The sequence below is a fragment of the Leucoraja erinacea genome, chromosome 3 (assembly GCF_028641065.1).
Source record: "Leucoraja erinacea ecotype New England chromosome 3, Leri_hhj_1, whole genome shotgun sequence".
In the NCBI taxonomy this organism is placed as follows: Eukaryota; Metazoa; Chordata; class Chondrichthyes; order Rajiformes; family Rajidae; genus Leucoraja; species Leucoraja erinaceus.
Genome location: NC_073379.1, coordinates 59,461,844 through 59,478,228, shown reverse-complemented (window position 1 = coordinate 59,478,228; position 16,385 = coordinate 59,461,844). Strand labels below are relative to the sequence as shown.

General features: G+C 39.4%; 1 protein-coding gene across 4 annotated transcripts in view; it reads left to right on the top strand.

The window, feature by feature from the left end:
• Positions 1–4,078, top strand: part of LOC129695645 (ELAV-like protein 2) — a 103,751-nt gene extending 99,673 nt beyond the window's left edge. For all 4 annotated transcript variants that reach the window (XM_055632786.1, XM_055632785.1, XM_055632784.1 and 1 more), the window contains 2 exons: positions 708–746; positions 1,435–4,078. In XM_055632786.1, coding sequence (XP_055488761.1) covers positions 708–746; positions 1,435–1,762 — 367 coding nt within the window. In that variant the 3' untranslated portion in view covers positions 1,763–4,078. The remainder of the gene's footprint in view (positions 1–707; positions 747–1,434) is intronic.
• Positions 4,079–16,385: the final 12,307 nt, after the last annotated feature.

The following is a 16,385-nucleotide window of genomic DNA, read 5'->3' as shown; positions in this document are numbered from 1 at the left end:
GTTGAGAATTCTCTAGTGTCCAGTAAACATGGAACATCTTGAAGGTATGCAGCGCATCTTGTTGCAGGCCACAAAATATGGCTCCTTGTGTTCAGATCCTGGGAAACTGAAAGCTTAAGTTTCCAGTTAATTTGCAGATGGATGCTGACCAATGTCTGCAGTGCCACCATCTTTTCCAAGATGTTATAACTTTGCACATCCTTGCAGTTAATGGGAGCAACGTGAGTTAGGGTAGAAGTCTTTCAGAATGATGCTGTCAGGTAGCAATGTTTTGAGCACTTCATTTGGTATTGCTATTGTAGGCTGGACAAAGTAATGATATCTGAATCTAGTCTCTTCACTATTGCCACAATATTTGTTTGTGGAGGTGGAACAAATTAAATAGACAAATTCGTAGTGAAAGTAGTTTTCATTTGCTGAACTGGAATGGATATTTTGCCAAAGCTGGATGAAGGAGTCAGTTCTGCCACTGTGAGCACTAGTTGTTAATTCCCATTTGTTTCTCTATTGTATCCCCCACAAAATTAATCCTTGCTTGTAGATGAGCTGTTATTTCAAAGACTGACCCTGTAATAGCATGCCTGTCATGTAATACTGTAATGAACTGTGTGGTTTGATTATTTTTGAATTTGCTTTCTGCAACAAATGCAATTTTCTTGTCTACTTTGTTTTATGTCAATTGAATTGCATTATGTTTTATTTTACAGGTTGGACAATCTTCTAAATATGGCTTATGGTGTCAAGAGGTAATTCTCTGCTTCGAACTTTTAATGCTTTTCCTTTGTCTCCAAGTAAATAGTCCCTAATCTTGAATTGACAGTGTGTTTAAGGGGGCAAGGTGTAAAATCAGTTTGAATTGACCAGGTTAAATTAAAGTTCAGTGCAGAATGCTGAATTTTAAAGATATTATTATTATTATTCTGAGAATATACAGTGGAAATTACTTTTTAAAGTTTATTAATGTATGAATCATTTTAAGTACTGTAGCCAAAAATGGTTTGTTAATTCACAATTTTAAAAGTACTCATGAGCAACTCTTTTCATTATGGTTCTAGCATTTTGTTTAATAAATATTTTAGATTAGTTTTCTAACTTCAAACTTCATTCCATTTGAATGTTAATTGTTGGTCTCCAGTTACTATCATTGCAAAAAGCTTTTTTATGAGAAATTGTCTTGATTGCACATTTGCCTTAATTTCCTAAAAATTTAGACTGACTAGTATTGTGTCTTGGCAATAAATTAGACCTACAGATTCACAACATATTTAATGGCTTTGCACAGCTGCATTGAGGTTCACAAAATTTTAATTATTTGCAATAAATAGTGCAAATGCTAAATTGTTTGAAACCCATTGTAAAGGGGTCATATTAGTTTGTTTTAATATCAACTTTAGTCACGGATGAGGATCTATTGTAGCTTTTTATTTTTGGCAGGTTTTCACCAATGACCATTGATGGAATGACCAGTTTGGCAGGCATCAATATCCCTGGACATGCTGGAACAGGCTGGTGTATCTTTGTTTACAATTTAGCGCCTGATGCAGATGAGAGTATTCTTTGGCAAATGTTTGGACCATTTGGTGCAGTGACCAATGTGAAAGTTATCCGTGACTTTAACACAAACAAGTGTAAAGGCTTTGGATTTGTGACTATGACCAACTATGACGAAGCTGCCATGGCAATAGCCAGCTTAAATGGATACCGTCTAGGGGACAGAGTACTGCAGGTCTCCTTCAAAACCAACAAAACGCACAAAGCCTAATATGTAACATAACTGTTATATAGCTATTCAAAAAGACATGTTAAAGCAAAACTTTATATACTAGTGCAAAGACTTTGTAAGTCAGTGTTAAGAGAGAAGAATGACTATTTAGCATCCTAAGAATGAGAGGGTTTTATATTGCTGGTAACTTTGCATTAAATCTTCTTTCATAGCTTTTATGTTTTGAAAATAAGACAAGAGGTGCAGGTTTTTTTACCTGTCACAAAACATTCTAGTACCTCCTTTGAAGGAGGTGGACCTTTTAAAAAGAATCTGTTTCAGCTGAAGGAAGAAAGACTCCTAGATTTTTACACAACTGCCTTGAAACAGAACATAAAGTGAATTTGTGAGGCTTTGTTTCTTTTTCCTTTTATTAAAAGAAAATATATTTTGGTCAAGTATTTGATTTGCCTTTAAATTCATTGCATTTAAGTGATCAGTTTCAAAATGTTGGTTTACATTTTGTTTTTCTTTATTTACATGTTAAGTAAAGTTTTATTTTGATAAGACTTTGAATTGGGAAAGGGTGGGCTGCAATTATACCTTTAGCTTCTTGGATTTTTTTTTTTTTCGTAACACAGTACCTTGCCAAAGAGAGAGAGCCTCTTTGCTGAAGTGGGTTTAAAAAAAAAAGCATCTATTTTTATAAAAGAAATTTGGAGAAACTTTTTACAGGACCTGGAACAAATATTTTGACTTGGTTACTTTGAGAATCTCTTCATATGACATCTAGTGAGCTTTTGAAAAATTAAAACCAGGAAATTTCCAGTGGCTGGCATTTATTGGAAAGTCTTGTGGTGTAGAGATTATCTTGAAGACCTTTGTATTACCAAGATGTAGAACCAGTGGGCACTGTGGGTTTCGTTTGTATAATCAGTGGATCATCCTGGTTATTTGTGACAAAACGGCTCGCATTTAATTGTGATTTCAAGAATTAAAAAGAGGCTTAACATTGAGACAGTGCATGCAAATGTATCAATTATTGAAAATTGGGGGAAATGTGTTCTTCCTGAAAGTATTCCCTTCTGTTGAAGCTCAAGGTGTTTAGTGATGTACACTCTCCTGCTGTATTGTCCGTGCTGGAATTGGGTGGAAAAATGATTTGGAGTTGCTTTGCAATACAAATTTCAAAGCAATTGGAATAAATTTGGAAAATGCAAAAGTATAATAGACTGCACCTGAGCATTGTGTAATGTAAATACGTCCTTGTTATGGACCTTTTCTGCTTTTTGTTTTTGACTACATGCCAAGTGCTGTTTAAAAAAAAAAACCTGAATGCTTTGTATGTTTTTTGTTTCTTGTAGACTGCATTAACATTACTTGAAGTTTACTTGTTTTGTTGTCCTAATGACCAGAATTGCAGTGCATCAGATTTGTTTGTTGTTGGTCTGTAGATAGTCTTGTTGCAGCTCTTTAAAACTATAGTGACACTGCTTTTGTTATATATGCATTTGTGGTACAATGGGTAAAGCCACAGTTTGAACAAATATGCTTACATTTTCATACTAAAAAGGAAGATATCCTGTTGAAATGTTAAAGTAAATTTGCAATTAATGCTTAAATCACTATGGGGAGATATAGCAGTTCTTTATCATAACAGGAATAAATTTGAAAAACTCTATTTTCAGAGAAGCATCTAGCTTAACTTATTCTTCTAAGAACAAATTGGTTGTGGAATTGCAGTCCTCGACCAGGTGCACTGATAACTGTAGTTAAATGTCCTGCTTTGTGTAAACTGAAATGCTCATGTGCTCTTCCCCTTAGAACAAGCAATGTGCTATGCATAACATAGTTGTACATTTATCTTTGCTATTGCTTTTGAAAACTGTAGTTATAAATTCTCAGCCTAGTTGAAGTACATATACTGTGAAGCACGTGGAAGTGCACACCCATGTTTTCATGCTAACCCACTCTATGCTGTCATCTACAATTAATTTCTTGGGCCTTGCACGAAAATGGGCTGTGAGAGCCCAAGTGCAGCTTTAAAAAAGACATTGTTCAATGTTGAAGCCTGTAGCAACGGATATGAATTAATAGCCTAGTCAAATGCAGCAACATTAGTGGGAAAGCATGTGAATTGGTCTTCACTTCACGATGTTTATCATAGCACTTAATAAGATGTAAGTCTGTATTTATTTGAAGTTGTAAAGTATGACTAAATTTACATCGGTTGAATAGAATGTATGTTCTTTTGAGTATTTAAGAGGCTGTACATGTTTCTTTCCTTATATTGTGTTTGGATCATTTGTACCTTTTCATGTTCAGTACATCAATAAACAAAAGTTGAAGGGAAATAAAGCTTGTTTTAAGGTTCAATATACCTGACCATTAGGTTTATGCACCCATCTTTCCTTGCCTTGTGGAATTTGGGGAATGACATTAAAAAATAAATAAGGAACTAGTTGGTTCCTGGAGAACAGGGTGTTTGTTTAATTGCTTGCTACACCGCTCGCTTAAACTGGTTCACGTCATTGAGGAAATGATTAGAAACTAAAGCATTGCACTTAGTTGCATGATATTCTGTCTTTAATGTTGAGGTGCATTCGAGCCATAGTACCAGTTTTTGAATGATCGATACATTTTTAATATTAATACCATTTATATTTATGTAGCACCTTTTAGCCGAGCAAAACTTTAAGAGATTCATAAAAACCATTATCAAAAGATTCTGTCAGCTTCATGAAATATTGCATGGCTAAGTACTTTAGTGATTTTAAGGCACATATTAAACAAAAAGGATGAAGGGGAAGTGTGGTTTTACACTTAACACCTTAGCATTTGAAACGACACCTATCGGTGGAGAAGCAATTAAGTTCAGATGGAGGTCAGAAACTGATGTTTCAGTAATGCTGAAAATCTAAATAGGTATTGGACTTAATGAAATTTAGATAAGGAATTTAAAATCAAGCATTATTTAACTGAACTAGTGTGGATGAAGTACGGGAGAGATGGGTGAATATGATTTGGCCAATTATGGAACAGTTGTAGCAAAGTTTTAGACTGAGGATAATGGCCAGGAATCCGCTAAAACTGTCCAATGGAGGAAATCTGCTAAATTTGGTTTTACCAAAGCCTCAACTGTTTTCCTTTGATTACTGTTCTTTTCAGTAGCCCATCCTGTGTTATTATTTATTGTACAGTTATTTTCAAGAAGTCTTATTATTACTTTGCTTTGTGCTGCTGCAATAGAGATTGTAGCTTCTCATCAGTATGTTACATGAATGAAGCATTGCTGGTTAATGAAAAACATGTAACCCTTTCAAAAAATTCAAAATTCTGTGTTTTCCTTATCCTCAATCTTGTGAATATTGGATTTACTTTTGCCTAGCTTTTCAGAATGAATAGCTTATTTCAGTGGCTGGTATGTGCAAAATTGCAGTTTAAGAACGCAAAGACAGCTCAGCATTGACTACACCCACATGCACGTTTCATCTTGCCTGTGAAGATTTGACCCTGTGTGCTGTATCGAAACTCTCTTGAGGGCTTGCAATGCCAGGTTGAATTAACTACCTTTGAAATGCTTAATAGGATAAGGAACTGAAGTTTGGCACAGGACCTTGGTGAAAAGTTAGGTATTTGTATTCGAATTGACTGTTCAATAAGCCACTGTGGGGGTTTGTCTCAACTAAAGTAAGTGGCATGTCTTGGATCAAATGTGAGAAGCAAACATTATCTGCTTTAACATTAGTTAATACCAATCTTGTGTGCATTGTTTCTTTGGTTACCTCAAAGGTACCAATGTGGGAATACCCAATAAACTTCAGAAACTAAAGGAATGAATCTCTGGCAAAACCTTTACATAAATCATGCTAAGCATGTTAAATATTCAAATTCCCTAAATTTCATTATAACACCTTTCCTGCAGTCAGCATATTCAAGCAAATTCAATTTGACAAAAGCATTATCAGAAAACTAACGTTGCCTATTTCCTTCGCTGCATAGATGCTGCCTCACCCGCTGAGTTTCTCCAGCATTTTTGCCTACATCAGAAAACTAAACACATTTTTAGTAAATTTTCCTTCAATATCCAACTCAAGATTTTGGTTTTCTTGTCACTCCAACCTTGGCACAAGTGTAACTGTTGTGCCTAACTAGGAATTAGAAATAATTTTGACGTGCCCCTCAGGTATAGCATTATCAGGAACCAACTATGTTCTATCATCATGATGCCTAATTTTTCTAAAATGTACCTCATTGAAAGCTACTTTGTGCCGTTATTTTAAAAATATTTAAATGGTTATTTTCCAAGTGGGTGTAGCTATGTTTTCATCAGACTAGAATTGAATGTAAAATCTGAACTTTGTTTTAACACTGTACGGAGAAATCTGTACTGTGCAGTGTAAGATGTGGTCCTTTAAATATCAGAAGTTTGATATGTCCTGCTAGGTGGATATGTGACCCATAATTCTCAGTGGACTATCTAATATATATCTTAAGCACTGTGATTCTATAGCACTTTGTTTTGTTATTTTAACTGTTATTTTAACTGATTTAATTGAGAAGAATAGTTTAGTTTAAAGATACAGCACAGAAACAGGACCTTCGGCACACCGGGTCTACGCCGACCAACGATCCCCACACATCAACACCATCCTACACACACTAGTGCCAATTTTTACATTTACCAAGTCAATTAACCTACAAACCTGTACGTGTGGAGTGTGGGAGCAAACTGAAGATCTCGGAGAAAACCCACGCAGGTCACGGGGAGAACATACAAACTCTGTACAGACAGCACCCGTGGTCGGGATCGGAATGGGGTCTCCAGCCCTGCATTTGCTGTAAGGCAGAAACTCTACCGCTGTGCCACCGTGCCGCCATAGATTGGGTAGACTCTGAGTTCTTTGTCCCAGACAAGGGGAATCGAGGACCAGAAAACAGGTTTAAGGTGAGGGGAGTGAAGGTTTAATAGGAACCCGAGGGGTAACTTTTTTTACACATAGGGTGGTGGGTAATGGAACTAGCTGCCGGAGGAGGCAGTTGAGACTGGTACTGTCATAATGTATATGAAATATTTAGATAGATTCATGATTAGGATTGGTCTAGAGGGATATATATTGGCCAAGTGCAGGCAGGTGGGGCTACTCTCGATGGGGCATGTTGGTTGGTGTGAGCAAGTTGGGCCCAAGGGCTCATTTCCACACTGTATGACTAATTTGATTTTCTCTTACCTCTGTAATATGTGTAGTTTGGCTGCTTTGTTTATGATGATCTTGAAGTTTTAAAGAGCAAAAGTGACACAAACTTCCCCACTTCCACTTTCTTTAAATTCAGAGAGGTGGTTGCTGTTTTATCAAATTGAGGTATAACTCTAGCTATATGCCAACAATTCCCAGTTGGATTCCTGTGGTCAGAAATAGGATTTTCTCAAAATATCTTTTGTCCTTAATGTTGGGCAATTGAATGTAGAACAGTACAGCACAGCAACAGGCCCTTCAGCCCACAATATTTGTTCTGGACATGATATCAAGACCAACCCTTATCTGTCTGTACCTAATCTATATCCCTCCATTCCCTGCATACATCTCGCTGTATTTTCCGATATTATTCCTTACTGTCTGCAACTCCAATTCTGGTTTTGTCAGCAAATTTACTCACCAACCCCATCCACATTTATGTCTAATTCATTTATATGTCACAAACAGCAGCGGTTCCAGCACAGATCCCTGCGGAACTCCACTGGTCAAAGACCTCCAGCCAGAATATCTTCCCTTCACCACCCTCTATTCTCTATGAAAAAGCTAGTTGTGAATACATATGGTCAAGTAACTGTGAATTCCGTACGGTTTAAACTTCTAGATCAGCCTACTATGAGGGACATTATCAATAGACTTACAAAAATCCATGCATGGAACATCCACTGTCCTACCTTCATCAATCTTTTTCACTTCAAACTCAATCAAGCTAGTGAGGCTGAACGGAAATTGGTAGGAACAGCATCTCGTATTTCGCTTGGGCCGCTTACAACCCAGGGTTCGCTCTCTCTCTCGCTCCCTCTCGCTCTTGCATATCTTTCATTCATTTGTTCTGAATCTCTACATCGTCTATATCTCTCGTTTCCCTTTCCTGTGGCTTTTAGTTTGAAGAAGGGTCTTGACCTGAAATGTCACCGATTCCTTCTCTCCAGAGATGCTGCCTCGCCCGCTGAGTTACTCCAGCATTTTGTGCATCTTTAGTGAGACTTGGCTTGCCATGTACAAAGCTGAGCTGGCTATCCTAATCTGCCGATTCTCTTTCAAATGGGAGTGAATCCTACCTCGAACTCTCTCCAGTAGTGTTCCCACCATTGATGTGAGGCTTACAGGGCTGCAGTTCTCTGGATTTGCTCTATCCTTTCTTAATCAAAGGAACAATATTAGCCACTCTCCTGTCCTCCGGGACCTCGCCTGTGACCTGAGAAGAAACCAAGATCATTGTCAAGGCCCCCGCAATCTCCCCTCTTACCTTCATCAATAACCTGGATAATAGGCTTCCAGAAAACCTTGGGTACATGTAACAAATTCTGCCCTGTCTAATCCTCTTGCCCTGAATAAATCCCAGTGAATATGGGGGAAATTAAAGTGACCCACTACATCAAACATGTGGTTCTTGCATCCTTCTGTAATCTGTTTACTTACCTGATCCTCTTGTCTCCTCTTGACTAATGTGTGGTTTATAATATAATCCCATTAGAGTAATTTCTCCTATCTTATTTTTGAGCTCAACCGATAATGCCTCAGCAGACGTATCCTCCAGTATGTCCTCTCTGAGTACTGTTCCGACACCATGATTAGCAAAGCAACTCCTCCACCTCTTTTAAACCCCCCCCCCCATCTCGTCTGAACCATAGAAACCCAGGCACGTTGAGCTGCCAGTCGTGTTTTACTCGCAACCACATTTCTGTAGTGGCTACATCTTAATTCCAGGTTCCATGTTCAACCCACAATACTCCTTGCATTGGAGTAAACACATTTCAACCCCTCATTATCCCCATATTTGTGAACCTCTGTATCCTTTGAGACTTCTCGTAATCTCCACTTTGTCATCGGCCCTTCCCTTTGTTGACCTGCTGCTCTGGTTCTCACCCCCTTGCTATTTTAGTTTAAACCTGCCTGAGTAGCACCAGTAAACCTTCCTGCAAGGATGGTGCGGCCTCTCCAGTTCAGGAGCAACCTGTCCCTCTTGTGCAAATCACCTCTGCCTATGATGATTTGGACCAATGGTCCAAAAATCTGAAACCCTGTCCCCGACACCAATTCCTCAACCACATTCATCTGTCCTATCCTATTGGTATCCTCACTAGCACGTGACACTGGTTGTCATCGAGAGGTTACCACTCTTGGTCCTGCATTTTCACCTTTTTCTTTACTCCCTATATTCACTCCACAGGGCCTCATTGCTTTTCCTACCTATGCAATTTGGAGCTGCTTTGAAGCTGCAGTCATTAAGATAAGACAGCACTCCAACATATTCCTGATGTGCTGTGTAAATAGTGGAAGACTGGGCAGTGTCAGGATTCACACCCTCTGTAGACCACTATGGCCATGTTCCTGGACCACAGAGAACCATCTTCCTGCCTCGACCCCCTGGTGCTGCTGGAGGTGGGAGGGAGATGTGGGAAAATACCAAGATTTGTTTGTAACATTTAATTAAACATTTGTCGCATGTTAAGAGGAGCTACATTACTGTCAGAATTGGATATTACCTGATCAGTAGTTACTTGTCATACCAGGCCAGGTAAGCATTCTTTTTTGTTGAGTTGTAAATTGAACTAAACTTGGCCAATGTTGTACAGTATCATTGCTTTAATCTTGAGGAAGCAGCTGAAAGGTGGATATTGAGTAAAGTCCTGGAGTTTACTCTGCTTTGAAAAACACAGCCGCCTACCTTATTCTGAGTTTGACTCCAGGGACTGGATTACCATTGAAGTTTTACCAGAGCTTTTTGATGGCATATTCAGTAAACTAATGCCTCGATGTCAAGAACCATCTCACTCACCTTGGGGTTGTCTTCAGCGCTCTTATCTATGCTTGGGTTGAGGTTGTAACAATGTATGGAGCTACTTTGCTGATGACTGGAATGCAGAATGAGCATTGATGATTTTAGTTTAGTTCATTGTCAGGTATACTTAATTTAAATATTTTTATTTGAATTTTGAATTTAACAGCAATTTGCATACATACAGTGATAACAGACAGTGATAGTCAGGACATAATTGTACAACAGTATGTAAACGACCCTCAAAACCCTTACCCTTACCCACCCTCGCCACCCAGGGACAAATAACACTCGCATACGTACACATCCACACAAATACGATAAGATAAACAAAATGAAGAAAAAAGAAGAAAAAAAAAAGTGTAGGGAGGGGTTGAGGGGATAGCAGCTGCAATAAGACAGAGCAGTGATAGAGGGCACTCAGTCCTCTTCCGAGTCCGGAAACAAGTTAAGAGAGTTAACAAGTTCCAGGAAAGGGTTCCATGTATCTAGGAATGTCTTGGTAGAGCCTTTGAGAGAGAACCTAGGTTTTTCAAGCTTTAAGTTGTAGAGCACCTCCTTGATCCAGCGGGCGTGTGTCGGGGGACAGGTAAGCCTCCAGTTAAGCAAAATCAGTCTCCAGGCTAACAAGGTTGTAAAAGCCAGGACCCGCTTCAACGCAACAGAGAGGTTGGTGTTGGGAGGAATACCAAAAATAGCTGACAGTGGGTTTGGAGGAATAGTCTGACCATATGCTCTGCTTAGCACGTCGAAAGCACTCCTCCAAAAGGTTGCTAGCTTAGGACAAGACCAAAACATATGACTGTGGTTGGCAGGGGATTGATTGCATCTGTTGCAGGTGTCTTTAACAGCGGGGTATATTCTAGATAATCTTGCGTTTGTGTAGTGTGAAGGACTTTGCATTGGATTAGGCCATGACGGGCACATATGGAGGAAGAATGGATCAAATCCAAGGCAGAGTCCCATTGCTGGTCTGTTAGTTTCGTATTCCGCTCGCCCTCCCATACAGCTTTTAATGAGGTATTGTCAGGTATACTTGAGCAAGTACATTGATAAAAATAATGTCAACCTGTTTGTCTGCATTACTGGGCATTGAATATGTTAGCAATTTGTTCTTGTGGGTTTGTCCTGCATTTTGTAGACAGAATGTGTACACTATTTTCCACATGTAAGTACTTTGTTGTAGCAGTTCTGGAAAGGCTTGGCAAGAAGTGTAGAAACAGATGCTGATTTACACAAAAACACAAAGTGCTGGAGTGATTCAGTGGATCAAGCAGCATCTCTGGAGAACATGGATAAGTGACATTGTGCTAAGGGACCCTTCAAAGCAAGAAGTGTGGCTGTAGAGGCGGCGCGGTTGGCCAGCACGCCTCTGGTTCTCATTATTTTTTGTCTGTTTTTATGTAGTTTTTGTTATTTTATGTTGGGGTATGTGTGTGGGGGGGATGGGGGGGGGGGGGGGGGGGGGGAAACTTTTGATCTCTCCCTGCACTGGAGAGATGTCTGAGGTGTCGTTGAGGCCGGATGAACTACACTCTGGTCTCAAGTTATAGGAGCGGGTAGAATTTGGTCTGCTCCACCATTCAATCATGGCTGGTCTCTGTCTCCTAATCCCATTTTCCTGCCTTCACCCCATATCACTTGATACCCGTTCTAATCAAGAATTTGTCTGCTTTAAAAAAAATATCCACTGAATAACATTCACTGGAATACCAGGCAAAAAAATAATTAAACTTGCAGTTTGTGATGGGGAAATGGTATTGGAATTGATATTGGTATTGGAATATCAGTAATTGTGAGATTATAGACTGCATGTTTGTTCACAGACATGAAATGCAGTCAGATTGTTGCCATTAACTTGGCTAACTGCTGGAAACTATCAATGCTGTGGATCGCATCAGAAGTTAGGATAATTTTGCAAACCACCTACCTTTTTCGAAATGCCAAGAGGCACTTAATCCACACATTTCATGACTTGTGTGAAAAGAGTGGGGCACTTATGAGATTATAGATGTTGCAACTACTGAAGTGAAGTGGTTAGCACCTCTGCTATGAGAGAACTGATTGTTCTCTCTGCATTATTAACAACATTTCTGGTGCACTTCTAATAAATTGAAAAAGATGACCAGATTGCCAATGTATTTATTATTGTGTAGTGTTTTTGATAATCAATGCAAGGATGCACTAAATGAAAGTTCCAATTCATCTTGCACAGGAGTCTATCTCCATCTCGCAATTCTAAAATTTTACAGATGTTGGCTTCCTTTACACACCACTAACTTGATCCATAGTGATAAGCTATTTCTTACTTTTATTCTTGTATAAAAGTGCATTATTGTTCACATAATTAGGTAAGCTTTTCTGGACTGTTGTACGAGAGAAGATGAACCAAAATCTCTACTGACTGCTAGATTACCATTGATCCCACATAGCTTCCCTCGGCAACTCCAGCATAATGATAAACTGGTGGACTGAATGAACTCCTACCCAGCCATTAGCTTCTGCTTCTGGGCCTCCATTGAATAATGGAACGCACTCAATGGAATAGGGAATAGTGTCCATTATGTTCAACTCTGTCACTATCCATTGTGTTGTAACAGTTCACCTACAATTAAATGGCATATCATATCATATATATCAAATGATATTTTAAATTCTAATCTTGCCACGAGCAGACCAGGAGAGCAAAGACTAACCAAGTTTGTTACCGTCTAACTTCTGCGGACTCGTAATGCCATTGTGCAGTCTGTGACAATTATGCATGGTATTCTTTTGGTTACTTATACAGTTAACCAACTTGCTACCTCATTTGTTTGTACTCTTTGAATGCTTGTCAATGTGATATATGTGAGATGTTGTAAATAACTATCTTGTTCTGAGATCTGTTGCTAGATACATGGAATGTGAGTGCTTCCCCATTCAGTCACAGTTCCCAATCAGCTAATTTTAATATAACCATGGAAAGAGTGCAGAGTAGATTTATGAGGATGTTGCCAGGACTTGAGTGCCTAAGCTATAGGGAGAAGTTGGCCAGGCGAGGACTTTAATCCTTGGAACGCAGGAGGCTGAGAGTAAGGTCTATACAATTGACGGGAATAAATAGGATGAATGCACAGTCTCTTATCCAGAGAATGGGCATCGAGACCAGAAGATATAGGTTTAAGGGGAGAGGGGCAAGGTTTAATAGGAATATGAGGGGCACCTTTTTCAAAGGTTGTGCGATATATGGAATGAGCTGCCACAGAAGGTAGTTAAGGCAGATATTTCAACAACACTTAAGACATTTTGGATGGGTTCAAGGTTAGAAAATATTTACAGGGATATGGGCAAAATGTGAGCAGGTGGAGCTAGTGTAGATGGTGCTTGGTTGCCATGGGCATTTTGGGCAAAAGGTTATGTTTTCGTGCTGCATGAGTCTATGACTGAGCAGCCCAGCTACAGTTCTGCAAAACATGATTTGCATGGAGAAACTCAATCCCGTGATGGATAAATGCATTATAAGGTCACGACTTTGACAGTGACTGTAGGAAAGTAAATACCTCCAACCACTGAGACTTCAAGCTTGCTACGCAATATCTCATCAATTGGAAGTTGCTCTTGTGGGCGTGGATCGTTGGCAAGATCAGCATAAGAATGGGTGAAGAAAACAAAACTGGTAATGAATTATAATTCCCTGCCAGAGAAGCTTGTGAGGTAAAAAGGCCATTGCTGGTGAGGCCATAGATTGCACTGAACCAATAAGTGAACCGTCAAAAATGTTTCACTGTGACTGCTGATTGAACCGCTTCCCCAAAATATTTAAGAATATAATTTTTGACAAGTGCAGGTCCTGAAACAATTATCAAATAGAGTGCTGTGGTGGGTAGATTTGAGGAAGCTTGCAACCACTCCATTATTCATTCCCTCTTGACTTTGGCAATCCTGGAATCTCATGGAAGTCAAAGGAAGACCTGTTGGAAGCTGTATACAAAGTACCTGAGCAAAAGCTGAGGGGAAAAAAAGCAGGTAGTTGAGAGGAAAGAAAAGTATTATTTCAGGACTGATTATGAAAATAAAAGCTATCAAAATATCAAACGTTTATAAAATGGATATTAAAAGTTTAGAGTGGTAATTTGATAAACCTACCAATCTGTCATGAGAAGCAGAAACGGGTTTATGCAGTTTAATTTTCATTTGTTGGTGCAACAAAATAAAAGTGATGCTTTTTTTCCCATTTAGCTTTAATGGTCCTGACCTTGAAATTGGTTTGAAGAGTTGTGCATAATGTTTAAGTTTGATTTAATTTTTATTATTTAAACATGTTTGTTGTTTATTCTCAAGTTTACAACTTGGACCAACGGTCCATGAAAACTAGACTTTACTATTAGATTTCACTTAGATTCACCTTCCACCCTACACGCCGTTGCATACAACATATAATCCTTCGACATTTTCTCCACCTCCAACGGGATCCCACCACTGGCCACATCTAACCGTCTCTCTCTTTCTGCTTTTCGCAGAAACCGTTCCCTCCATAACTCCCTGGTCAATTGGTCCCTTCCCACCCAAACCACCCCCTCCCCGGGTACTTTCCCTTGCAACCGCAGGAAATGCTACACTTGTCACTACCTCCCCTCTCGACTCCATCCAAGGACCCAAGCAGTCTTTCCAGGTGAAGCAGAGATTTACCTGCACCTCCTCCAACCTCATCTACTGCATTCGCTGTTCTAGGTGTCAACTTCTGTACATCTATGAGACCAAGCACAGGCTTGGCGATCGCTTCGCCCTTATACCTCCATTCAGTTCGCACTAAGCAACCTGATCTCCCGGTGGCTCAGCACTTCAACACCCCCTCCCATTCCGAATCTGACCTTTCTGTCCTGGGCCTCTGCCATTGCCAGAGTGAGGCCCAGCGCAAATTGGAGGAACAGCACCTCATATTTTGCTCGGGTAGTTTACACCCCAGCGGTACGAACATTTGTCTTCTCCGATTTCAGGTAGTCCTTGCTTTCTCCCTCCTTCCCCTCCCCAGCTCTCCCAAAAGCCTACTGTCTCCACCTCTTTCTTTCTTTTCCCCACCCCCCGACATCAGTCTGAAGGGTCTCGACCCGAAATGTCGCCTATTCCTTCTCTCCATAGATGTTGCCTCACCCGCTGGGTTTTTCCAGCATTTTTGTCTACCTTCGAGTTTTCCAGCATCTGCAGTTCTTTCTTAAACCTTAGGTCCTGCAGGATCAATTGTTTAAACTGAGCAGTGCAAGGAAATATAGTCAGTCAATCATAGGTATCGAGTGCCAGAGACGCATTTGATAGTTCTGGCAGATTGAAGTGTCAGCGACAGTTAGAACCAATCAATTTAACTGTTCTTTGGTGTTGATGAATAATTTGCTGTTACAAACATTAACAACTTATCAGCCAACCAGAACCCCAGAAGCCAAATTGTGATTCTTTGAATCTGTTTCTCTTCAGTTTTAAGTTGCAATTATTTAGCAGTTCGCTCAACTTTGATGTTTGATAGATTTTCAAACGTTTAATTGTTTCAAAATGTATCAACAGCTTAATCAAAGGAGGGAAAATGTGCATAAATGAATTATAAATTACTTCATGCTCACATCTGCTGACTTAACATCAATGTCACTTTTCAAGTCTGGCTGTAGCTTTAAGATATGGCAGAGCAAGTGCTTATCTGGGGACGTTTTTGAGCTGGATTTTGTTTCAACCACCTTTTGGACAGGGAGATCCAAACCCACCATCTTCCCACAAGCAACTGAGAGTTTGCTCCATTCTGTCGAATCCTTTCTGTTCCCTGCCAGTTGAATATCTTCAAAGGAAGACGGTTTTCCATCAAGGCCCCTCAATGGACTTCATAAAATCCCACATACCTTGTGGAAGTAAAACAAAAAAAACAAATTAGCCAATGTCCTCTCCCCATAGCTTGATTTCTCCATCTCTGGAAAACCCTCTAAATCCAGTTGCATTACGTCCCAGAGTCTCTATTTTTGACTAATAAAAGGGAAAATAACCATTTTTAACCTGTCTCAGTGTCTTTGATGACTGGTCACTTCTCTGTATGTCTGCTCCTCTGCAATTAGTAAGCAAACATTTTATATTATCCTTTTCATCTTCCTAATGCACTCCGTCTCCAGATTGAATTCCATTGCCACAATTCCGTGCAGTAAATCAGTTCACAAACATGTCCCTGCAGTGTACAGATTTTGTTGCTATTAACCGCAAATTCTAAATTTCAAATGTCTCCTAAAGGATAGAAATGTGTTATTCAGAAGACATCTTCAATTGTTTGGAAGATGGGTCAGTTATTTCATTTCTGCTGCTACCTTTTTTAGATTATTAGTAGCCACTGCTTTCATTTTTTTGTTGTTGCAGATATTGCCCACCCTACACTAGAAGAAGCAACTCTTGGCTATGGAAACACTCCTGATGTTTTTCCTTGTGATAGTGACATTGATTTTTTTCAGGTGTAAGGTTTTTGTGAAAATGCCAAAATCACGATCACAAGGCATATACCTGCAGATAAAAATGTCTTTATTGTCTCTTCAGGTTCATTAAGATTATACACTTGCTCCTTTGTGATTGATACAAATACATCTATTGATGCTCCTGAACACATCAGTGATGTAACGTGAGGTCATTGGGTGTTTCGGGTTTT